The 25,684-nt window shown below is 42.1% G+C and overlaps 1 protein-coding gene across 6 annotated transcripts in view; it reads right to left on the bottom strand.

Moving 5' to 3' along the window:
- Window positions 1-25,684, bottom strand: part of TLK2 (tousled like kinase 2) — a 42,985-nt gene that overhangs the window by 11,052 nt on the left and 6,249 nt on the right. For 4 of the 6 annotated variants that reach the window (XM_072356519.1, XM_072356521.1, XM_072356518.1 and 1 more), the window contains 11 exons: window positions 20,779-20,850; window positions 18,531-18,600; window positions 17,413-17,456; window positions 16,317-16,412; window positions 13,464-13,631; window positions 12,809-12,904; window positions 9,871-9,963; window positions 8,415-8,525; window positions 6,908-7,044; window positions 5,316-5,468; window positions 2,208-2,274 (listed from right to left, as the gene is read on the bottom strand). In XM_072356519.1, coding sequence (XP_072212620.1) covers window positions 2,208-2,274; window positions 5,316-5,468; window positions 6,908-7,044; window positions 8,415-8,525; window positions 9,871-9,963; window positions 12,809-12,904; window positions 13,464-13,631; window positions 16,317-16,412; window positions 17,413-17,456; window positions 18,531-18,600; window positions 20,779-20,850 — 1,107 coding nt within the window. The remainder of the gene's footprint in view (window positions 1-2,207; window positions 2,275-5,315; window positions 5,469-6,907; window positions 7,045-8,414; window positions 8,526-9,870; window positions 9,964-12,808; window positions 12,905-13,463; window positions 13,632-16,316; window positions 16,413-17,412; window positions 17,457-18,530; window positions 18,601-20,778; window positions 20,851-25,684) is intronic. The other 2 variants (XM_072356522.1, XM_072356523.1) reach the window with 2 other exon arrangements.

Below are 25,684 nucleotides of genomic sequence, written 5' to 3' on the forward strand. Positions count from 1 at the left end.
TGATTTTTCCTCAAGAAAGTACAGACTTTGGAGTCTGAAAAGCCATAAAAAGGGAATGTTTGAAGGATGCAGGATGATGTGGCCTGCCTGACACTTTGGCTTACACATTACATGTGCATGGTTCTAACTCAATGCTAAAGATAAAGAGATCTCCAGTACCAGATTCTGTGTCCATCTCTTATAGACTACCACTCTGAAAACTATCACAGCACACAGATGTCATGATAATGTCAACACATTTCAGGGTGTTGTATTTTCTACCCAGGAAATATAAAAGCTGCCTAAATCAGAAATGGAAGTTACAGCAAACGGCTTCTGCTGTTAAGACATCATTTGAATGGACAGCACGCTCGCATCAACAAAGTTAAGACAAGCAAAGGCTTGTTCACATGGGAGTAACACCACACTGACCACATACGTGGTCTGAAGCTGAAAAGCAGGAATACCTTAACATACATTTCAGTGGTCAGCAGGTCAAGTTATGAACAGCAGAACATCTCAGTGTAAGTTTCATGGACTCTTCAGTCCCTGTGTGGGTTCTTGTTTCTCTTTAATACCAGGTCAGCAGCCACCACCTCACCTTGCAAGCAGGCAGCCCTCTCCCCAGAGCTCTTTACATTCAACTGAGACTGATTTCTTTATCAAAGGGCAAAAGTGACTGATAAGCCAACACGTGAACTGAAAGAACTTTCAGCTGTTACTTAGCAAGACCAAAGAGTTTTTATCTGAGTCAGAGATTTCAGTTCTTAAAGATGACTTCTGTTCCAGAGAACATTAGGTCTAGAAACCAAGCGAGGAAGTTCTGACAGGCTCTGCCTCCTATAGGAATGTGCTCTGGACAACTTCACCTCTGTGATGCGCAGCACTGCTGGTCCTGCCCCTTTCCTTGAGAAGGAAGGAACCATGTCACAGTCTTTAGGACTGGAAGGTCCACTGGCCTCAAATACAAGACTTGAATTCACACTGATAAGGGCAGGGTTACAAACCTCAATTAAAACACGTGCCTTGAGCAGCATTATTTGGTACACATGACTCAAGGGACATAGTTACCCATTTGCCTTGTGACTTCTCCTTCCCTTCTCAACTGGTTCTATTTTTAGGCACAAAGAATGAGCCAGTTTCCAAAAGCAGACAGGGATAAGAACAGCTTCAGACAATGCCACGATCCCAGAACATTACTTCATTTTCCATTAAGGTCCAATTCCAAACGAGATTCCTCTGTTCCAGGGTGGCACATGACATGCCAGACAACCTGCAATTAATCCACTCCAGCAATGCGGAAGCTACAAAGCAAGTTATGCTTGCAGCATGCTCCTGCTCATATCACATATCTGTACTCACTGGACAATAAAACGCAATGGGCAGTGTGCCAGTGGATTCCATATGTGCTTTAACTTTCCCTCACCTCTGAAAATAACGAGGTACAGCAGTGTTAATGAGGCCTTGCATTCAGCTTAAGTGTCAAGGTTACAGGAACAAAAATATTAGTGTAGAGGTCGTACATCACCTGAGAAAAGATGGAAGGCTGGCAGTGTGTTGCATTTCCACTTCTTTTCACTCAGTAAAAAGCTCTTTGGCCTTACAGATCACAGCTAGCCAGGAAAATGGCAGAAAGCCTTTTATTTTATTATATTTTGACTTCATTTGCTAAGTGTCCCAGAAGTTTTGCTTATACATTTTTTTTGCAACCATGTTGAAAGTAACCAGCAGCCTATTGAAATATAAGCTCAATTGCAGGTTTCACTCCTACTGAAGCCAATGTATGTGAAAAGAATTATGCAGTATAGCTACCTAAACACAACTATAAGACTTTACAGATCTGTTACTGATAGTGTGTGACAAAGAAAAGGAAAAGCCACTCTTGCTTGCAGCTTCTGGTTTGCTCTTGTCATTTCTTTCCCTTGGTCCCTTCATGCTAAGTACATGCAGAGCCCAGCTCCAGGCAGGCCCTATTGGCAGAATAAGATGCACGGAAACAGCAGAAGTCCCACCATGAAATCATAACTGTGAGGACACCATCTATTTGCTGAAGTCAAGAGAAACACTACTGCCCTGGAAAATACGATTACAAAAGCATCCTTTTCAAGTAACAAAAAACCCTCTTACTTAGCAAACTTGTGGTAGCGACCTCCTTCTGCAGTGAAATGATACTGTTTGGAGAATACAGAGTCAGAAACCCACCTAAAAGCCTTCTCTGCAGTTCTTACCTTTTTCAGATGACCCAGTCGGAGTTTGAAGATTTCTTCCTGTTCATGGTATTCTGCTAGCGTTAACCTGTATGGAAGAGACAGATCCAAGGTGTTGAATTTCAATGCGTGTGCTAAAGCACGTGACTTGCAGTATACACCTTCTCCTATGGAAGCAACAACTGCACAGAGTATGTCAACATCCAGCAACGTGGTTTTTTGTTAACTCCACTAGCTGCCAATCAAGCAAGAGACCAAAAGCTAAACTTTATTAAAGCACGTATCGATTTCAATGCAGGTCCCTAATAACACTTATTTAGGATAGTGCCAGGATTATAACACTACACCTGGCTACAGTGACACTGCAAAGTGAGCCATGAACTGGGACTCTGAACTTCTGTTTCAGGCTGTCAGGTGGTTCCAAGGAAACCATGGGAAGTTTACTTCACTTTTCCACATCTTTTGCCCTGCAAGCAGCTACAGTGGGATAAGGAAACGATTCCCATTTTACTGATGGTAAATATCATTCACTGTTTCCATTCTAAGCAGGAGGCAAAATTCAGCCTCATACTACAACAGTGATAGGTTCCATCCCAAGTGAAATCTAACAATACACTGAGATCTGTGAAGTTACAAAACCAATCATTACACTGATTTTCTCACTGCTGCCAACACGGATAAAGGCACCACACATGTGAACATAAGGTTATGATGTCCACATCAGTTGCATCTGTTTACTTTGTAAACGAGATAACATGTGAGAACACACAAATATAACCTTTCTGAACCTAAAATTAAGTCCAAATCATGCCTCAAGGGGATCCTTGTTGCAGCAGTTACGCTCTGTATAGTACCTAGTACAAAAGTCAGCATGAGTTCTCCACAGCATCAGTATCACGCTCAGTTTCAAGAGGAGATGGAGCCCTCTGTCTGCTGGGCTGTGCTCCCTCACCTCATCATGCAGCCAACCAAGACAATGTTGGATGCAGTTGGTTCAGTGCTTGTCTTGAAATGACACTACTTCCCTCCCCTGCTCACAGTGCAGACGGGCTGCACAGCTGAAACAACTTCTACAGTAGCTTTTAAGCAGGTAAATCTCATGCAAAGCTCAGAACGTTCCCTTTGAAAGGATTTCAACCATAAGGAAGTGCTTATTACAAACTAAAGATAGGTACAAATAAACACCTGGTATCGTAAATGCTCATGGGATGTCTCATTTCATATAAAAGTGTGCTACTCTATGAGAAAAATACAACAGTCTGAACTTGGATCAGATTTAGCTCATCTAAAAGGCTTTCCTGGCTGTTTAGGTCTTTGGTTGGTGCTGCTTTACAAAGAATAAGCATTTACATTCAACTCACCCAGAAGGCTCTGTAAGAATTCCACATAAAGCAAGACCTCCCTCCAGCATCAGAAAGATGTTGTAACTGAATCACATTGGTCCAACAAATGCATCTGTATGCAAGTGGTCACTGCAGCTGACTTATAAAACCAATGTATTCATCATAAGCTACAACACTCCATGTGAACAGGTGAGCAGTTTTTAATCAAGAACACCTCTAAACCACAAAGACAAAACCTTAAAATACAACAGTAAAGAATGACAGACCAGTAAGAAATGCTAAGAAAAAGACTGGGCAGCACCAACGTAACCAGACTGAGAGGAAATCACATCAATGTAGGTTCACTACAGGTAGAAACTCACTATATATCACAGGTATACATCATGATTTCCAGGCTACATCAGACCCACACTGCCATGCCAACAGCATAAGCCTCAATGCAGCTGCACCCTTCTGTTAGGTGAAGCCATTGCTACACAAATTGGAAAGCACTGTTGTTGCTCAGATGGGTGACCATGCACAATTTACATCTCCAAAACCCAACTGCCATTTAAAAACTCAGCTTTAAAAGGGTATTCAGTTGTTCTTAAGTCCTCTCGGCCAGAATAAGTGGTGAAGAACTCCATTCAAGCTATGTATGCAGAAAGCATATACCTCCAATACAGGAGACCTGACCAGTCTCAGCATCCTATCTGGGGGTACCGCTTTAGCAAGTGAGAGCATTTCAAGCACACAGCTCACCCAACCACGTGCCATCTTCACTGCAGGTGGAAAAAAAAAAGAGTGGGAACTTTTGCTTCATATGCACTTTTCAAAGTGCAAAGTGCAAGAATACAAAGGGCTCCAGAACTTGTGAGGTAAGGCCATAACTAGGAGATTAAATAGTACAAGAAGAAAAGTGTCATTGAGAACTATGATGTTAGCTGACAGCAATAAAATGACGACTGAAAAGTAGACTGGTAGAAGCTACGGGAAAGTACTGACTAGCCCAGAGTGGGGAGAAAAAGAAGAAAGGAAAACTAGGTCATGTGCCTCAGCAGCACATTGCGAGTGAGTTTTATTTACAATAAGGTTACTTAATGTGATTTCCAACAAGCTGGTCAGGGTTTGGCTTCAATTTCTAAGTAGCAAAAACTTTTAAAGAAGAAAGAGCAATGATTAAAAAACTCTTGTGAGAAGCTTTGCTCTCTAAGAGCACCAGCATTCCCCAAGTATCAACAACCTGAAAAAGAGGAGAAAGTCTCCTATGAGATGACAGGGCAGTACTTAAATAATGCTTCCATTTCCCTCATTCAAATAACTGGAAAGAAATGCTTTTGAGACACAGTTCAGTGCCCTATGAGCTGTCTTTATAGAGCACCTTTTTCCTCAGTATACCAAACCCATTCTTTGAAAAGCCTCACCAGAAGGTATACAGACATAAAAGCTCCTGAACATGCTTTTTTTAAAGCAAAGTATTGTGCAGTGTTACCAAAATTAAGGGTGAAGTCTTTTACTTCATTTGCACATCCCTTTTTTCAGCATCAAGTTTGAAAAACTTAACTGCATTCAAAAGAAATTAAGCTTACAAAAATTCCGGACTCAGCAACGATCCATGTTTTACTCCAATGAAAACTATTTAGAACTGCAGCCAGATGTTTCTGAATGCCAGGCTAATTCCACACTATTCATTTGTGCGTGTAGTGAAGCCTAGAGGCAAGGGCAAGATTCCATTTCCCAGTGGATATTTTGTGCTCTAATCAAAGCCTGCAGCTTTGCAAGGCACAAAGGCGGCCACATAACGTACGTTTCATTTTCTGCTCCGTTGGTCTTGTTCTTGCGTTGCTTCTGCTCATTGCTTGCTGGGGGGGTCTGTCCCATTGCAGGTGGCTTCCGTTTTGCTAACATTTTTCGTTGCCTTTCTATTTCTTCCCGCTGGGAATTTATCCTTTCCTGTTGCCTGGAAAGATGAGGGCAGAAAAAAAACAAACACACAAAGCAGATAACTAATGGAATGTATTCAGTCGTCCTCAGCATCTGCTTTTCAGAGACTTGAGCAATGAATTCAAATCAGCTGTACTCTTAGATTACCAACAAAATACTCTTGTTCAGAAAGGGAGGATGTGCCAAACATTGACTCAGATTATTTTTTTTCTCCAAGGTATTTTTCACATAGAAGTGGATTCTTTTCCCAGCCCACAGAAACCCTTCAGTAAGTGAAAGGTTTTATTCATGCAGAGGATATCCAAAACCAAGGAGCTGCTAGCCTCATGGAAAACCCAGGGATCTACGGTAAGTCACTAAGTTTCCACACACTTTTTTTCCTAGAATACTCTGTTCTAAATCCTAGACTTTCCTGTTTGAACTGTTCCTCAAGTCTGGCAGTGTCTGAGAAAGTATCCCTATGCTTTAAGGGCACAGCTCAGCTATCCTTAGTTTTCTGAAGTGTAACTAACACCATCCCCAGTCTCACAAAGAAAACAGTCTTTGTTTCAGAGGAGAGACTATCATAAAGCTGCCTTGTTATTTTATAGTGATAAAAGCATTTGTGGAATTACAAACCTACATGACTTGTGAATTTAGATTCTTAATTCACTTTTTAAAATAGACTGAGATTGCAGGTAAGGATTCCAGAAGTATTTCTTCCATGTCTTACAGCACAAACTAATGAGAATATTATCAAGTTCACAATCTGCATCTAACAAGATGGGCACACTCTATCAGACCATAGAAAAAATAAGATGATTTTAATGGATTGTACACAGCTCTCTATGCAATTAATTTGCCAAGTCCTACTTAAAGGTCAAAGCCAGGTGGGAATTTAGTGGATATTTCCATTAACATCCTGCATAAAATGGTCTCTGATCTTCGTTTCCAGGTTTCTGCAGCTACTTTGATCACAGTTACCAGGAGGCAAAAGAAGTTAAATAGCATGGATATTTCTTTCTTAAGTTTTTTTTTTTTTCTTTTACAGTTTGAAGGTAGAAAGGGGGAGGGGAGGAGGGGAAGATAAGCAACTTTCCTGGAGGAATATAAGCAGATACACAAACCAAATTGATTGACTCAGGATACAAGAGAGAATCTGGCCTCCCTCTCCCCACACTCTATGGATTGCACAGCCAGGCAGGTGCAATGAGAGCACCTACACAGGGCAGTCTGCTTCTTTCCAATCCAGAGGCCAACTCAAACAATTTGACTCCAGTTTTAAGTCTCTGGAGTTAAGTGGAAGCATATTTCTCACTTCAACGCTAAAAGATTCCTCACTGTCTGTAGCTGAGTCCCTGTCTGATCCATATATGCATCAGCCATGCCATTCTCGCATTTTGGCATGCAAGACATCACACAGAACTGCTTAGTTTTTCCTTCTCTGCCTCTGAAGATAAAGAAAACTGTCCTTACTTGATGAGGTTCTGGAAGGCATAACCATCTGTCCACTGCTCGGTGAAGGACGCCCCGTGCCGCACCGTAGTGAAGTGACCCAGCCTCAATCGATCCTGCATGCTCTTATCTCTGCACGCCATCTTCTCTTGTTTTGACTGAAAACAAAACACGTGTTAAAATAAGTCCCACAAATCGGCAGCTAAGAGTTATGCCGTGTCAAAACTCACTTCCAATCCCTGACACCTTTTGATCTGTTCCAGTACTGCTTATTTGAAACCAGCTAAACTTTATTGGTAAAAATTACTGATGGTGCTTCTGCGGTCTGACACGTATTCATTTAATAGCTTCTTTTCTGACATTTCAACGTTGTTATTTTCTTTCCCATTACTGCTTGGGCAGCTCACCCATTCTATCATCAGCTGAAACTCAATTTAGCAGTAGGATTAAAACTATCTCCGTATCAGCAGCTTAGCTGGACTCCAGACACATCTCTGATCAGGCCCTTATTCACTCTAATAGGAGGTGAAGGAGGAAAACGCACCTCAAATCAATGTTAAGACTGAGATACAATGATAAGCCAACTCCATCCTAGCCAAACAGCACTCCCAGAAGAGCCAGCCTCAATTAATACTCTAACAGAAAAAAAGAGGTGGTGCTATCTGTCACACAGTATTTCCAGTAAGTGAAAGGAAGTTTCAAAGGCCTGAGATGAGAGCAGCAAAGCTTCAGTCAATTAAGATTAAAGATGAACAAGCACAGCTCCTCACTGGAGCTACACACTGCTTATCTGAATGTCAGGTCTACATAATACAGTCCGGAGTTACAAATCTTCCCAGAAAACAGAGTCCCATTCAGCCAAGAACAATCAGCTCTGTGACAAAAGCAAATCAAACAGACTGCCCACACTGGCCAGCACCCTGGTATTTGCACCCATCCAGTGCCCGCGAACAATAGATGTTACTGGCCAACAGGTGAAAGAACAATCAAAACCCCACATTGTTGAACTAAAAGGAAATCTGCAAATCTTTCAACAGCAAAGCAAGCTGGATGCTTGTAAACAACAGCTTGGCACTTTCTCAGTGTCTTTATCATGTTATTTTGAGTACTGTACAAAGCAATGATCTCCAGCTCTGCCATTTGAAAGAAAAAAGCTTTAAATCACTTGCTCGTGTCACAGAGCATATCTGGCAATTTCACTTCACAATGGGATACTACTCTTGTACAGCAAGTGCTGGACAATGGTGCTTTTCAGGTATACAAGTTTCAAAGCAAGTAACGCCCGCTGCATTTAGAGCTCAGACTATTTCATTTAAGCGAGGGAGATCTCTGAGATTCAAAAATAATCAAACTAAAACATTCTGAATGCTTTTCAGTCTTCAGATTACATTCCTATCTGCAGAGAAACAATTCAAGACAAAATTCCAGTTGTCTCTTATCACCGGAGCAAGAGGAACAGGTTTTCACTGCCCAAAAAGATAGAGAAGCTTTCAAATGCATCCACTGTGACTGCAGTCCCGCTGCTCACCTTTTCTATAAGGAGCTTCTTGCTCATTGTTACACATCTATTCAACCGCTCCTTGTACTTCTCCAGCATCTTTTGTTGTTCATCTATCTGCCGTCTCAAATCGCAGTTGGCCTGAAAGTGAACAGAGAAGACAAGCCTTTAAGTCACTCTGTGAGAGCCAAGCTGAGCACCACCTAGAAAGAAAGCTAGCTCGAGGCATCAGATAAAGGGAAGCAAAGCAGCAGGATGAAGGAGAAAAATCAAAAATAAAAGAGGCCATGTTTCTCTTCTCTTAGCATCCAAGCAAAGCTCTTGTATTTTTAACCCATTCAAGCCTTAATACCCCCATAGAACAGAGAAGCTATCATTCTTTTACATATGAAAAACTAAGGTACAAAGAAACTAAGCACAAGGATTTGATTTCTTTTAAAGCAACTGAGGCCTTGTCACAGCTATCTCAGAACAGCTGAGTCAACCCTGGGCTATCCTCTCCCTTTTAGCCACAATACTGGCAGAGTAAATGGATGGACTTTGCATTTTCAATTAAATTCTCCTTTGAGTTACTTCTCCTAGTAACACTGCCACAGTGCACAGTCGTATTTGATGTGCTCCTATTTTCTCTGATAAAAAGCTAAATTTAACCCTTCCTTTTCCAACCAACAGCTTCTGATTTCACTGATTTTCTGATAGTACAAATCCTGCTTTGTGGATCGTTTTCCCTCAAAGCCATACCTGCTTCCACGTGCATCTAAGAGCACACCTTAGTTTTTAAGTACTGAGACCAGACACACACAGTCTTTGCTCTTCTCCTTCTAGTGCATTTTCTAATCCTTTTCAGCACTTCACAAGAGATGCCCCTCCAGTTATGAAAAGTAGATCAACAACAACTCCTTCATTAAGAAAAATACCTTTAAAACAAGGATCTCATCTTTTACTGAAGAATAATACTGAGACAGTAAAGCTTCACTCTTTAGGTTTGATCAAAATATGTGGGTTTTACCTCTATTTGTTTCACTGACTCATAAATCAACATTTCAGAATAAACTCCCTTGCAGAACATCCTGCTAAGCAAGAGACAGGCAGGGCAGCACCCAGCGTTCAGAAGGGGATATTCTGAAGAGAAATATGTTAAGTTAGCTAACAAAACTCACAACAGGGATGCAACAGATCAAAGAAAGGCCAACCCTGTTGAGGAGACAAACACCTGAGCTTAGCTACAATGACTCTGCACTACAGAACCACATTGTTACAGCTGCCCTGGTTGTGGATTCCAGCAGGCCCAAGCAGAGTATCGACTGCAAACCAGATAATTATTCTGAAAGTAAGAGATGACTAATTTGTGTAACCCTTGTGAGTGTTGGTTCTACAAGTGGTACACAGGACACAAAATGCTCCACTGCAGCCCAGCTTGTGTAGGTGTTTCTTGGTATCTTTAAGTAGTAGCTTTTAGAAGAGTTGTCCCACTTCAAATACTTACTCTTAGTAAGTCATCTATCCTCCCTTCCTTCTTCTCCAAGTCAGAGTTCTTACTGTTTTCTAGTGCAGATATTTTTTCCATTGTGAGGTCCGACTGTAGAAGAAAACCATCATAAACCACATTTAAGAAGAACAGCTGATATTTCACACTTAGCACAGCTCATCACAGTGTAACCCTCTTGAACCTGAACAGATTTAAGAATGAACAAATCCCCTCCCATTTCCCAGGCTAGGGGATGTCCTCCACTCTTCATTTTCTTATTGCATGATGGGCTCCTTCAGCACAGGAGGTTTGGACAGTCAGCACAAAGGCCTAATGCTCTGCTCTGGAGAACACAGACACAACAAGCTACCACCACCTCCATATACTGCCAATTTTGTTTTAATAGCTGAATTCTGCCCAGCCCGTGGTGTTCTCTAACACTCAGTGCCCTTTCCTGCAGTGTAACACAACATGTACAGGGAAAAAAAGGAAAACCAACCCACTGAAACTCACCCCTCAGCTGGAACGCCAAATTAAGGGGCACAAACAACCACCCGTTAGACAAAAGACAGTATCTATGGGTTTTGTTGTTGTTTTAAAAGGTCTTGGCCAAAAATGCAGGTTCTTATTTTAAAATATAATACATTGGCGTTATTTATGTAATTAGGCACAAGCTTTTCTTTCTGACAAACTGATGTGTTTGTTAGTGCCCACGAGGGTCCCAAACTTTACTGTTTTTGAGTGAAATCTGTTTGGAAAATTGTACCATGCGCAGTACACCTAAAGTACCTTCACCCAACGATATATTATAGCCATAAACAAAATACAAAAGACACGCTATATTTTACGGCAACAAGAAGTAGTGATTAAGCACACGAACATAGAAAAACCAAGTCAGCTCAAGGGAATCTTGCTCCTTGACTGCAAACCTTTACAGCTATCAAGCCACTATCCTGGTTCTGAGAAGAGTTAGCAGAGACTTACCTGCTGAGTTCTTAATAACTGTTCTCCAAATTTCAGGCTTGCCTGGAAGCTAACACCATGAAGCAAGAGACAAACTTGGCAGACTGAACACTGTTACTTCTCTATCCAGTATGGAAAAGATCAAAATGAACACCTGCCAGCACTGCATTTTAGGCAAGATGAGCCTAAATCCCACAAGATAAAGAGAAGAGGGCTTGGGCAGGTCACCCCACTGCTCCTTTCACTTCATTTATGCTTCCTGAGAGCCTGTAGGAGGCACACGGGACTAAAACTTTTGTCACTGAAGGCAATGAGAAGGCTGGCTATTGAAAACTCAAGGCTATCCACTCAGCCAAGCAGCAGAAGTTTCTTCAGTAACTGACTGCTAAACCCCATTGTCAGATGCACATACACACTTGCACCATGTCAGATGATGTCGTGCTTCAGGATGTATGCTCTTACATGCACACTGATTTATTTCATCACAACGAACCTTGCCTCAGAGAGCATGGAAGGCCCTTACACTGATGGAAAACACTAAGGAAATCATGCTCATACTCCCTTGTTTTTGGCATGCCAAGAAATTTAAGCTGGAAATCTCTGGATATTTTATTTTCCCCATCTATCAACCTCAAATAGTTTGAGAAAACATGAAAATGTACACATTCTCATTGCACAGGCAAGCATCTTTACAGATTTTTTTGCCTTAAGCAGCTACTACATCTACATCTCTGGAAAATACAAGGAAGCCGAGTGCTGGCACAAAGCATTCAGAGCTAACACATCTCCCTTCTTAGGGAAGATGGATGCTGCAGGCTTGTTGAGCACAGGAGATGATAAGAACATCTTGCTCACTACAGCTGGTACCACTATTTTAAGCAGAGGTGTTGGGATAGCGGAGACTGACATCTAAAAAGCCTCTCTGGCAGGTACTTGAGCCATAGCATCATTCTGTCACAAGTACTAGCAAGATACAGGGATCTCCACAGACCAGCATTTTAACAATACAGACAACAGAGCTGACCCCAGTGACAGGGCAGATCTCAGAGATGTTAGCTAGTTAGCATCCCCAGCGATTCTTCGTGCACAAAGAACTTGTACCACCTGCTGGGGAAATGGAGAATGAACTTCGCCCAGCAGCCAAACTATCCGACACAGACTGATGTGTGAAAATGACTGACACAGAACCGACTGCTTAGAAATCACCTGAGGGAAGGGTCACTCATGGAGAAATCAGAGATGAAAATCAAAAGATTAAGAGAAGGCGTGAAGAACAAATGAGTAAGATGCATTGTAGGTAAAGCTTAATGTCCTGATATGCAACAGAGGAAGGTGACATAGCTAGAAGTAAATCTTGCCGTAACGCCACAAGAAGAATCTTAACAGATTATAAAAGAAATCACAAGACTGGCACAGGTAAAACAGCTATTCCTCTTCTTGTCTCCAGCTCATTGAACTTGCTGAGAAGCACCTTGAAGAAGACATCACGTCTCAAGGCAAACTACATCACGGGTGTACTCTTAACAACTGCAGAGGACAAAGAACTCGCAGCTAGGCTGTGGGTATTTGTGTAATCAGTGTGGATGCACCCATGATTGGCAGCATTCGAACAGAGGCATCCGTAAGTATAATGTACTTAATGTATTCACTTAATAAGGAGAGGAAGAACATTCAGGATACAACACAACTGAAATGGACAGGGCAAGACAGAACTATTCCTCCCTTCATCACATTCTAATGCAGTTGAAAAACTGGCCACGATACTGACACAGAAAAGCCTCAGGAACACATCAAGCAAACTCCAGTAGCAGCAACTGAGAAGTATCCTTGACAGGATAAAGAACAAAGTTCAGCATGATTCACCTTTAACCAGTACAGTTAAGGGCTAAGTTGGTACTATCAGTTCTTTTGACATTGCGCCTATGGTGTAGAAGACAAGCTATACCAAGCTTAAATCTCATATCCAAGAGATGTATCATCTGGTAAGCTATACCTGTGACTGTTTGTGCTGGATGGAAATCTGTTTTTGGGAAGTGCAGGAATGCTCAGTGTTCCCTGATCCCGTAGAAGATGGGCTGCCTTGCTGGGCCTGCAAAAGAAAGTCAGGGTATCGTTATATGCTCCTCAACACGATTGCTGGTGCCCATGCAGATACACTTATCTTTACATGGGAGGTGTAATCTGGCCTGGGTACCATACTTTTATGTTAAGGTTTAAGAATGCTCTAGAGGCTTATTTCATTAACACAAGAGAATCAGCTGCTCTGAAGATGTCTGGCCCAACCTGCTAAGAGACAAAGCTTTTAAAAAACCTAGTATAACTCATGTCAGCTGAGATTAAGCCAGCCCAAAATTTACACTTCTACAAGCAAGGCTGTACTCCATTCTTTTTGATTTTCACAGTTGAGCAGGCACTCATCCTATGGTTTCCATCTACACAAGATTTTTAAATTGTTAACTTAAAACTCAACTCATTTTATTAACAAGCAAAGCCTGGGACCTAGAACTCTTCACAAGGAAGAAGAACTTACCAGAAGGTGGTAGACTTGGTCATCAATAAACCAGGCTGCACTTGAGCTCCTTCAAATGCCCCATCCCTTAACTAGAAACATCATCCCCTGGCATTCAAGTCCTTTCAGAGCTGCTCACCGAGACAAAAGTAAAGCAGAGGCCACCTCCCCTCTGTGCCAGCTGCTCATTCTCTAGCCGCTGTTTCGCCAGCATCACCGACATCAGCGTTGGCAGAGCAGAGTGATCCTCCTGTGGTTCCTTTGCTGTGCTGCCGTCTACCCCATACAGCGGCTGCTCCACTCGCCGCTGTAACACAGTCAAAAAAACAAAGACAATAAACTTCTTTTTTTTTTTTAATTTTTTTAAAAAACTGATTTCTCTGTCTCTGCCAAAACTGTTGTCAGTGAAGCAGCTGCTCAGGAATGGGCAGGCAGCACGGGGAGGATCTCATGGTTCCAATTGGATTCCCAGAGTGTTCGTTCCAAACATCAAAAAGGAGATGAAGTTAGCAATTGAACAGAATAACAAAGGGACACACAGGACAGAATTCCTTGTCAGCTGACACACCCCCATCCTTTGTGGATATCTGTACTTCTGAGCCAGTGGGGCAAAATATGTCAGAGATGCAGAAGGCATGGTACAATGTAACTCTGCTTGAAGTTACAATAGGTTGTTTATTAAGGACTCATTTTAACACAGTCAGTTGTCATAATAAATTGGTTACCCCAGTGAAGTAAACGAAGTCATAACTGCCAAATACAGCAACCTAACCACGTCCAAGATCCAGACATCGTAGTAACTTCTTTTATGTCATTAAGGCAGGGATAAACCACTTGTGAGATAAGCAAAACACTAAAACAGACCAAAAACTCTTTACAAAGATGCAGAGCATCTGTTAGGGCCAGATTCCTTCTCATACAGCAGACTCATTTTCCAAAGGTGATCCAGAAATGGGGTTCAATAAGAACAAGAGTTATCTGAGCTACGTCGATTACATACTCAGACTTCAAAAGCCAACCCATGACCACTGAGACTTGGCAGCCTGGTTAACACTCAGATCTAAGTCTTTCCGAGTCATAACTCCAGGCTAGGCATACAGCAGAAAGTAAGAAGTCAGGTCAGGCTCTAGTTTCACTTAAACCCTAAATTGCAACCTGCAGCATGTTTCCTGCCTAACATTACAAACGTCAAGAGCATGCTTTCTTCTGCCAATGGAACATCTGTATATAAGAGCGACCTTGCAAGAGGAAGAAGACCTACATGTCATTCTTCTAACCAAAGGAGAAGCGAGGCAATATAAAGCAGCCAAGAGATTTGAAGACAAGATGCAACAACCTGATGCTGTTACAATTCATCTGCAAGTCCTCACTGCAGAAAATTTCCAGTCCAGCATACATTAACTCACAGGTTTGGAGCAGGCTTGTCTCCCTGTGAAAGACATTTTAACACTCCGCTCTCTTCCTAGATCACACTCACACCTGCAATGGATAAGATACACCATCTTCTCCAGTTTTCACTCATCCCCCCCATTTTTAGGGCTTAGCTCAAACTGTTGGTATGCAGTTTCTAAGATGATAGATCTTGCAAATGCACATAATAGTTTGTTATGAATATGCAAACATTGCAAGTTTAGCTGCAAGAGTAAAGAAGAGAAGAAACACAAAGAGCACCTGTGCAAGCAGAGAGACAAACTGACGTAGCTCAAACTAACCACACCATCAGCCTTCACCACATGAGAAATGTTCTGTTCCAACTTATACCTAATCGGTATATACAAGCAGAGAAGAAGAAAAGGAAAGGAAGAAACACGTGGTCCCATTATAAACACTTGTAGGGTATCTCATCTGCTGGAATGAAGAGGTGTCCCTCCTTTCAGAGGGATTCTTTCATTAACTTCTATTTAAGTAGGAGTATTAGTGAATTAGTAAGACAAGGATGATCAGCTATAGATACACCTTATTCTTACAGACATTCCAAACATCTAGAAGCACAGCTGAAGCTCTCCCTTAAAGCAGCACTGCAGAGCTACAGTATCTAGTAACATAAATTGGATTCAGTGCTGGGATTTAGTTCAGTACACATTCATGAACTGTGCAAAGGTCTCTGCAGAATAATACAATCAGTGAAGTCTTTGCATTTGGTTTTTGGGGTACTAACCTTTCCCATAGCGCTCTGTACTTCTGTGACACTCAACAAATGCTGAACAATATTTAAGAGGGGCAATGGGAGCGTTCAAAACTAGAGATCAAATATCACAGCCTCTGAATGCTGCTTTGCTAGTTGAAAGAAATTTCTCAAGCTTGTGCTAAAAGAGCTTAAAATACTGGTTACTCTTTCATATTCAGATCGTGCAGAAATGCTCGGACAGCAAAAATTGAATTATTTAACAAAAAATAGCAACAGATGTGCTTGTATACACATCTCTTTGCAAGCTTTTGCTAATGCTCTTCACAAATCAAGACACACAGACAGAAGGAAAAGATTTTCCCGGTATTACGATGGTATGCACATCTTTCAGTAGGCCCAAAGGGTGAAATCAAGATCAGAGATATCACTGAACTGGTGCTATATAAGCATACATGATACTCCCAACTTCATGTAGAAGTTCATGAGCCACAGTACAGGGCAAGGTAACAGGAATTAAACCAGTTCCTTCTTTTATTAAGGACAGCAACCCATCTGTATCCACACAGCATGTAAAAATACAGATTCTGCATGCTTTAAGCTCAGATAGTGACATCGTTTACAACTGGACTAACAACTACAGCAGGATCTTAGACATTCGGCTTTGCTTCCCAGACAAAGCGTCAGATATTGAAAAACCAAAGCATGACAACACAAAACCAACAAACAAAAAAGCAATTAAAGACCAAGTGAAACCACTCACCAAGAGACCCTTCCTTCCTGCTCAGAACATTTTATCACCTGCCTGAAGCGCAGCCACCAACAGACGCAATGTGCCACCCACACCATCCCCAGGAGAACACTTACTGGTAAGGGGTTGGATAAGGAATGCTGCGGTGATGATCTGGCAACTGGTGGCACGCTTCTACCAGGACTGGTTCCTGGGCCGCTTCCCCCAGCAAACTGGTCAAAGCAAAAGATTTGATTATCAGTAATTCCACAGAGATACTGCAATTCAGTCAATTTAACAGGGAAAGAATTAACGTGATATTAAAGATGAAGCCACACGGGCTCCGGGGACTCGTTTAAACAAACTGAAGATAAGCTGGAAGGGAAACTTGAAAATTTCATGCTCTGTTTTCAAAAATAACAGCAAAAGTGCTTCAGACAAACATTTCTGTTTGCACTCATTTTCAAACAAAAGGTATAAGCCAGGCCATCACTAATGCTTGGCTAATTATTTACGGTGCAGAATGAGGAATTCAGTTCTCTGTGAGGAGGTGCATCTGACTGTGCACCATAGAAGCATTTGTGCCAGTCACTGTTGAAGATGAGATAGGTAAGCAGCTGGGCAACTGGTCTAGCTGGTGCAGGAATTGTTCCTGCATTGCACTATCATAGAATCACTGAATGACTTGGGTTGGAAGGGATCCCGAGGACCATCAAGTTCCAACCTCTGTCATAGGTAGTGCCACCAACCTCCAATGCACCTGACTTATCAAAAACTTAAACAAGGTAAGAAATGAGCACCAATAAGCAGTTGATTTCTGATTCCAAGTTAATGAGTAAAATAAAGAATAAACTTCTTGGGGGGTTGGGGAAGGCGGCAGGTAGATTTCACTGCACAGGACCTGTATTAAAGTAGGTTTGCATACTAAGAGCTCAAATATCCTCATCCAAGATCCAGGTGCCAGGCCTGCATTTACATGACTGCTCTTTAAAATAAAAAGCAAAACTGTTTTATCCACTGTTCAGAGAGAAATTAATTTAAAAACCAGCTTCCAAAATATCTCCCAGCCTCTACCCAACCACGGTTGGATGTATCAGGTTCACATCATCAATCAACGACTCCAAGCCATTACTTAATATGATCAGTAACAGCGGTCACATCACAGACCTCCATCTGCAGATTATGCATAACGTGAATTCAATCAGATCTCTGAATCTACGCAAAGATACTTACCTCAAAATAGTCACTAATTTTATGTCCCCTAGGAGTGCCTTTTCCTAAAAGGAAAAACAAAGAACAAATATCAAAGAGTTCACATATATACACATTAAGCACAGAACTTAGGAAGTAGTTTTCTGAAAACTACTCCTATGCTTCAACACTTTCCCTGTACTTCTTTAGGTGCAACACCGACCATAACAGAAGCTTCTAAAGAACAAAAGACTGCCCCAGGGTTACAGCTCTGTGTGGTTGTTGGGAGGGTTTAGAGTTGACAATTCAATTAACTCTCAATTCCAAACACGTCAAATCTAATCAAACATCATTTGTACTTGCTGAAGGACTTAGAAAACACGAAACCTCATTGGACATTCCACAGTTCTCCAAACTTTCCTTCAAGATGAGGGCAGAGCAAAGGGTACTTTTACCTCTACTTTACTCCATCACCTTCACATAAATTACTGCACATTAGATTTCTCACAAGCATCCCTGTAAAAGTTAGAGAGATAACTAGCAGTGGCTTAATAGCACCCCATTAAAAAATTAGCCCTTCTCTCTCACTGTAGTACTATCAAAGCCATTTTGTCAACACAATCCTCAGTCCTTTCTTTTGAAGAATAAAAGGAACTGAAATCTGCCCCCATGCCCCAAAGGAAATCTGAACTTGGACTGAAACACTCTGGTTCTTCTCAGTACTTTGAGTCAGCACTGCCTGCTTTATACCCAAGTACAGTTTGTTCCCTATTTGTTATGGTGAGAACCTCCTTTAACAAAGCAGGCATACGTCTCAAATAGGCAAGAGAGAGTACATCCTGTATTTTGAAGCCTGGCTGCGGTATACGTAGTGACATGGGACCAGAACGACACTGCAGAGATGCCATATTAAGCCTTTGGGCAGTCTGTCCCAAAAAATCTAATCATTTGGGCAAATAAGCTGAAGATGAGCGTTTTCCTGCCAATAAGGACAAGAAGGCTCCCAGAAGAGAACTACACCATCACGGAGCTGTTCATAACAAGCTGCCTGACACACCCTTGAGAAGAGCCATTAGTTTCCTAAGACACTGACTGTGCAAAACGTACACAAATTACCAACCATTCAGAAATCCTGCAGCTGGGTCAGGAGAATGGATTACCTTGACTGGTCTCATATGCTTCTGCTTTCCTTTTTCTATTCCGCTGGTCATTCTGTTTTTTCTCAGGAGTCTGTTAAACAATACTTCAAAATTAACATTTCTGCAGTTATTCCAAAGTTTAAAGAAAATGCCATAACACAATAATTCGCTCCACATCCCCAGTGGCCGTTTCATTTCTCTGGTGCATTTTGCTTCTACTGCCGGTACTTAAAGAAACAATAGCTCCCAAAGAGCTGCTACCTTTGGATATAAGCACTGCAACATGGACAGAACACGGTTAGAAATTAGGTTAATTTCCTCCCCCCTCCTCTACTGTTTTAGCTGCAATATGTCAGCCTCACAGTTAGAATAATTTCACTTAAAAATAAAACAATCTGTGTAAACCATTTCAGGGTGACTGCAGACCTGGCACAAGGGGTGTAGTGTGGCTAAGAACAGGACAGTTCACCTCCTTGAAGCTGCTTGCACATGGCTGTCACAACTATGCCATCCGTCGGTGCACATCTGCAACCTTGCACAAACAAAGGCAGAGTTCCCTGAGATGGCAGAAAGCTGCCACAGGTGCAGCACTTCATCAGGATTCGGTTTGTTTTGCATCTCTTCTCATTAAGATGAACAGAAGGGACCCTAACATGGTGTATTCTGTGTTACCGGTGTCACTTATGTTTCCAACCCTGCTGTGATCATGAGGAAGCACAGCACTGGAAGCAGCTCACCGAGGCTGCTGGAAAGAAAGATATCTCGTCATTTCCATCACTGTGTCACATTAAAAAAAAGAATCTCTTATCTATCCTAAAGGGTCCCAAACGATTTTCAAGTTACAGGCTTTGCAATAGCTTCAGTCACTGCAAAACTGTAGCCCAGGGGCAGGAGGAAACCCACAGCGTGCAAAACAACACTGGGGGAGGGAAAGGCTTGGGCAGAAAGTTTGTGGTAAACCTAAGCTTTGTGCTCTTTGGAAACCAAAGTCCAAAGTACCCTGTTTAAGACCTCTGCCAAAAGACTTGCTCACAGTAAGCACAGAAATCAATCTACCTACTTTAACAGAATGAAAAGGATAAAGCTGACACAGCCAGAACCCAAACCTGGATGCATCCCCAGTGGATGCTGGACACCTATGGTCCCACATCACCAACTGGGCCATTGTTGACGTGTTATCTTGGTAAAATGATGGAAGCGTTGTTAAGACAGAGGTGGCCACTGTGACTGCAAAGCACTTTTTAAAAGTGAGAGGCTAAAAAACCCCATAACAATCGAGAGATTTGCTGCACCAGCTCCTGCATGCGTACAAGTGAATGAAAAAGCCTCCTCAACGCTGAGCGAAGAGCAACTCATGTTGGAGTGACTGTAACAACACAAGCTCCACATTACAGCCTCCGTGGAATTCTAGGCATATTAATGAGAGTCAGTTTCAGTTGTTTTTCCACTCAAGTACATTTATATAACCAAAATTACACACAACATTATCTTTTATAGACTGAAAAGCCAGGAATGGAAGATATGATTATGTAAGCTTGGTCAATTTAAATCACTTCACACAGGCTGATCAAAAATCAAGTAAAATAAGACTTAATGCTCCATCTTTCACTCTTAGCTGTACTTGTACAGATACTTTGTTCTTGAAAGACTTAGCTTCACCAGTGCTGCCTCATAATAGAAGGAAATATGGCCCACAACTTACCTGGTAATTGGGTGGAAAGCTCTTTAAAGCCATAAGAAAATGGCCTTTAATTTGAGACACTGTTATACGAAAATGCGATTTTAAAACAACAAGAGAAAAAATTAACTCTGCAATTCATTTCACTGCTGCTTTAGTGAGCGTTTAGAAATAGCCGCCACTAAAGCAGCGAGTTTAAATGGGGACAAAGGATCAATTTTCACCTCCCCACAATTCTACAGAGCGGTTCATGAGAACACTCAGCTTTGTAGAGATTTCTGCAAATCCACATTTTTGATAGGTAAGGCAAACTTTTCCATTAATGCTCTCCGGCTTTTCGTTTGGCCAAAACTTTATCCAAAACCCACAAACAAATCACAATGCAGCTGAAAACAATTTCATAAGCTGAGTTTTATGAATACTGTGTTTTTTTGGGGGTTGGGTAAAATTTGTCTGTTGCAGTTGGGAAGCTTCAAGAAGGGCTGTTTCACAGCACAGTCCGAAGGCTGCGCTCACTCCCATAAAATTCCTTCTACACTTTCAATCCAATCGTGTTTAACTGGATTACTGTTAGGGTTTGTGCCCGCTTACCTCCAGTTCTTTATCACTGAGAGAACCCACGCTGCATAAGCTCTGGTTGGAAGACTCGCTATTTAATGGACCCTAGTGGAAAACAAGCAAATATAGTTAGAAAATTTCCCTACAAGGCAGATGCACTCTATCACACATTGCATCTCTGGGCAAACTATGCTGCACTAAGCCACGTGGATACAACAGCAACGTGGGTCAAATATCTACACACGGTAGTGCACTAAAAATCTCCACAAGCCACAAGAAGCAAAACTGATGCCAGGCAGCTTTTTCTCAGTGTTCTGATTAGGCCTTTGCAATTATGTCTATTTCTGTGTCCGTTTAATTCCTATTTAACCACAGTCACAAGGCGTTCAAGGCAGTATTCACAAAGGTCTAAAACAGCTAACCAGCTTGAGAAACAAAACTTTTGATCTGCTGAGCATCATTAGTTTAAAGCACGGGTCTTTAGGCAAGTATCTGCTTGGCCTTGGCTACAACTTTAGAGGCAAGGCATCCATTCCTGCTATCAGATGCCGGCAGCAGCACCATTTTTTCTTTAACTTTTTTTAATGTATATTTTTTTCCCCCACTAAGAAAGTGAACAAGTTGTGTTAACAGCAGTAAAACTGTCACCCACACGACAATCCCTCTCACCGGGCTATTTTATGGGCCCACAGCTGAACTGCCATAAGAGCAGTTGCTCCCACCAAGCTAAAGCACAAACCCAAGAGGCTGGAATAGCTTTATCAAAACAGTATCCAGTTACCTACAAGAGTCTGATTGCATCTCTGCAGGCTCTGCTGGATACACACCTACAGCTTTAGGTATCCAAGCATTTTGGAATATTATTTTCTAAAAAAACACCTTCAAAATTGTTTTTAAGAAAGAAAGAAAAGTGAATCATGCAAAGTCACTGTTTTAGCCTAATGCTCTGACACAAAAGTGTCCTCCCACAGCCCGAACTCAAGACATGTAGACAAATTTGACAAAGACAAAATCCACAATTACCGATGGAATGCATTAACAGGAAGAATGACACGATAAAGCCATCTCTCCATTAATAACTTGTGAGCATCTTTTCCCCAAGATTCATTCTATTTTGGCATTCTTATTTTTGCAGTAAGCACTTCCCACCAACCAACCCTTCCTCAAGGCAAAACCGCTTCTCATTACATGCTTGAACAGAAGACTTAGGGGAGGGTTAGCTCAGAAGCCTGAGCACCACGGAAGGATCTCATAATAGATTACTTTTGAGGGTAGCAGTTCTCTCTTCCCCACTTATAAGAAAGACAATCTCCATACAACGAAGCTGGTGATACAACCTAGCTATTACTAATCCCTTTTCCAAGCAGGCATCCACACAAAGCAGCAGTTCTGTTTACCTTCTGTGTGACACTGTGAATGTTAACTAGTAAATCTGCTTCTCCTTAAAGGACACACTTAGTTGCTTCAAGGCAAAAATAAAAGAATAGAAATAATAAAAAAAACAAGCAAACCACTCAAACAATCTACACTCAAACAACTCCAGAAGCTACATCAGGAATTTTGTTCAGAATCAAATTACTTAAGAACATGGCAGATGATATTTAAGAGGGTTGGATGGGGGCCCCTGGAGATCATCTAGCCCAACCTCCTGCTAACAAAGTCCCGCACAGTAAGATGTATAGGAACCTACTCCCTTCAACTCATTGTCCAATTAACTCAAGACATTACAATTAGCACACACACATTTCACTTTATGCCCTCAGTGATACAAGGCTTAACGTTTCATTGTGTCCTGTACTAACAACCAAGCTTTCCACACTGCCCCATCCCTGATTATCCCCGCTATGACGGGGCACAAATCTTACTGTTAGAACTCTTGGTTGTCCTGGCCATTTATTTCTTAGCCAACAGGACTTCACAGAAGTGCCAACACTAACCTTAACCACATCTATGTGAAGCCCTCACATAATAAGCATAACATCTTATGGCAAATGTGACAGAAAGTTAACCTTCTCACCCATGTAAAAAGATTGTTTACAAGCTACACAAATGCTGTCCCTCTACAACTCTTCACTCTCTCTCTCATGAAATCAAAGCTCAGCAGCACAGCCGAGATGTCAACCTTCTGTGCGAGTGTGAAAGCTTGATTAGACACAGAAGCATCTCAGCCAATTAGCACTTGCTGGTCTCATATGGACAGGTTGGGGCTCTGACATCATGCAGATGAAAGTGAAAGTTGCTCCCGCATTTGCTTCAATTTCCTTGCCTCCATTTTGCACATGGATAGCAAATGACAAGAACAGCTGCTCCTGAAATGCCACATTTGAGCTTTTCAGGAACACTGCAGTTGAATGGATGCTCTCCATGGGGCCAAGCTGCACTGCACTGTAACCTGTAATAATAAGCTGATGAAGCCATCGGTAGTTAGAAACAATCCTAAGATTTTTTTAGAAATCCAGGTTTAAACTCATGCAATCATAGAATCACAAAACGGCCTGGGTTGAAAGGCCCACAATGCTCATCCAGTTCCAACCCCCTGCTATGTGCAGGGTTGCCAACCAGCAGCCCAGGCTGCCCAGAGCCACATCCAGCCTGGCCTGGAATGCCTGCAGGGATGGGGCATCCACAGCCTCCTTGGGCAACCTGTTCAGTGCATCACCAGCCTCTGGGTGAAAAACTTCCTCCTAATATCCAAGTTAAACCTCCCCTATCTCAGTTTGAAAACATTCCTCCTTGTCCTATCACTATCCTCCCTTGCAGTGTAATATTAAGATCTGGAACACAAGCAGCCTCACAAAATACCTCATCTCTAATGTTTTTCCCCCTCCAGAAGACAGCTATCTGTACTATTCCACGTGTGCAATCTACTGTTCTAGAGGAGGTAGAATGAAACACTTTCCTGCCATCAACAAAAGAGCAATTCCATTCTGATTACAGATTCTCCCATTACTGCAGAAAGTTCCTTAGAAACTACACTGACAACATCACAAAATTGAATTCAATCAAGAAACAAAAATGGTGAAAAGGAACTTGGTACTTTGTTACAGAATCAGGAAAGCAAAGTTTGTGAGAGGTTTGTAAGTATCTACAAGTTCACTGCCATGTTTATTGAATATGTGAACAAATGCAAGACCCTTTGGAGACGATTTTTGACCTAATTCCACCAAATGAGCTCTTGCTTCCCTTGAAGGCCTTCAAATAGGCCTCCAGCTTCTATTTCTTTTACAGCAAAGCATCAGGCCCATCTTACAGGCAAGGAGCTAAAGCATCATGTTCACGTCAAACTTAGTAAGAAAAAACAACTTGTTCTAATGAGCACCCTGTGCTTTTATAGTCTGGATACCACAGAACGTGTTGCACTTGAAGCAATGAAGATGCAGTACCCAGGATGCTTAAGGAGTACGGCCTCAGCCTCACTGCTACTGCTCTTCTCTCCTAGTTATACAAGAGGAAGATGACATTTTTCATGCCAGCTACACAACCACTTTTACATACAACCTCATGCTATCAGCTCCCTAAAGCAACAGGTTTAGGCCCCGGATATGAGAAGCTATACATCTGAGTGTCTGCCCTTCAGTTAACACTGAGGGAGCGCGTGTGCATACTAAGAAAACCTTTATGTTTTATCACTCCTGGCTGTTTATATTTAACTCAGCATCTGACATCAGATAAATGTTCAGTACTTAATTTAGCGTACCATTTTAAGCGGTCATGACACAAAAAGAATTAAAGGAATGAACCCGAATTTTGGGAAGAAGTAAGCAAGCAATGGCAAAGTACAGGAACACCAGGATACAGCTTGGGAAGCAGCGGGAGAGAATAAACTTGCAAAAGTTCACATTGGAAGAGCTTATGAATTTTGTTTCTTGAGCCACTTGCAGTGGCATCAGGCTTTTCCAGCAGTCTGCCTTGGGATAACACCGCACTTCTCAGCCCTCACTTTCAGCCCACTCACCCACTATACCCCATCAAGGGAAATGGCAATGAGGCTCAGCAAACATTTGAAACACATGGGTCATCTGAAAGAAGCTCATAGTTCCTACGGTGTGTACCCAAGTGACAAGCGTAAGAACAGCACGCACTTCCTCCTCCGTGAGGAATTTTTCTGAGATAAGCTGGCATGCTCTTTTCCCTTGTGATTCACCTTTCAACTGCTCTAAGTGGCCTACCTATGCACAATAAAACCTCCATGTTAAGAACTGGATGCAGGAGCAGCAGGCCCTTTCAAGACTCCCACTCAAAGGCGAGAATTAAAAACCTGTCCACTTACACAAGCTACTCAGTTAGTCATTTCTCCCTTTGCAAGAGCCCTGGGAATGCCACAAATGAGGCACAATGGTTGAAGTTTCAATAGAAACAACTCGGCTTGATAATAGATCCCATTGCACCTCCTGTAACAAAGTTAGTCTGACTCAGGCCCTTACCTACCTCCTGTTCAAGCCTACATACTGCCTCGCATGACTCGTGCATCTCCCCAGCCTCTCCAAGCTCCCAGACACGATGCTCCAAGCTTGTCCGCACCTCTTCCGTTGGGCAGCCTCCATTTTGTGTTCTGCAACTCCTCATACTGGAAGAGAGCTCTAGGAATCCAAGCTGCCTAGCTGGAGTCTCACATGTGGAGTTACACGCGTTGCAAAACTCTCTTGCTAACTCAGTGGCGGAGATCTGCTTCACTACCTCAGGCCAATGCAGCCCAAATTATTCTGAATTCTGCAGCAAATCAAGAGATTTCAAAGGGAGAAAGTCAGTCTTTTGTGCCACTAGAAGTTACTGCTGACTCCACACAGCCTTACACAAAAAGAGAAATGCTTTTCCAGTCACACTAATCCATGGGCTGCTCTACAAGCCAGGTTTGAGAAACATTTCCGTCTTCTTTCAAGGATCTCTGAAGTGTGAGAATTAAAGCCTGCTTCTAGGAAAGCTCAATGTTAACCAACAC

Source organism: Excalfactoria chinensis, chromosome 24, assembly GCF_039878825.1.
Source record: "Excalfactoria chinensis isolate bCotChi1 chromosome 24, bCotChi1.hap2, whole genome shotgun sequence".
NCBI lineage: Eukaryota > Metazoa > Chordata > Aves > Galliformes > Phasianidae > Excalfactoria > Excalfactoria chinensis.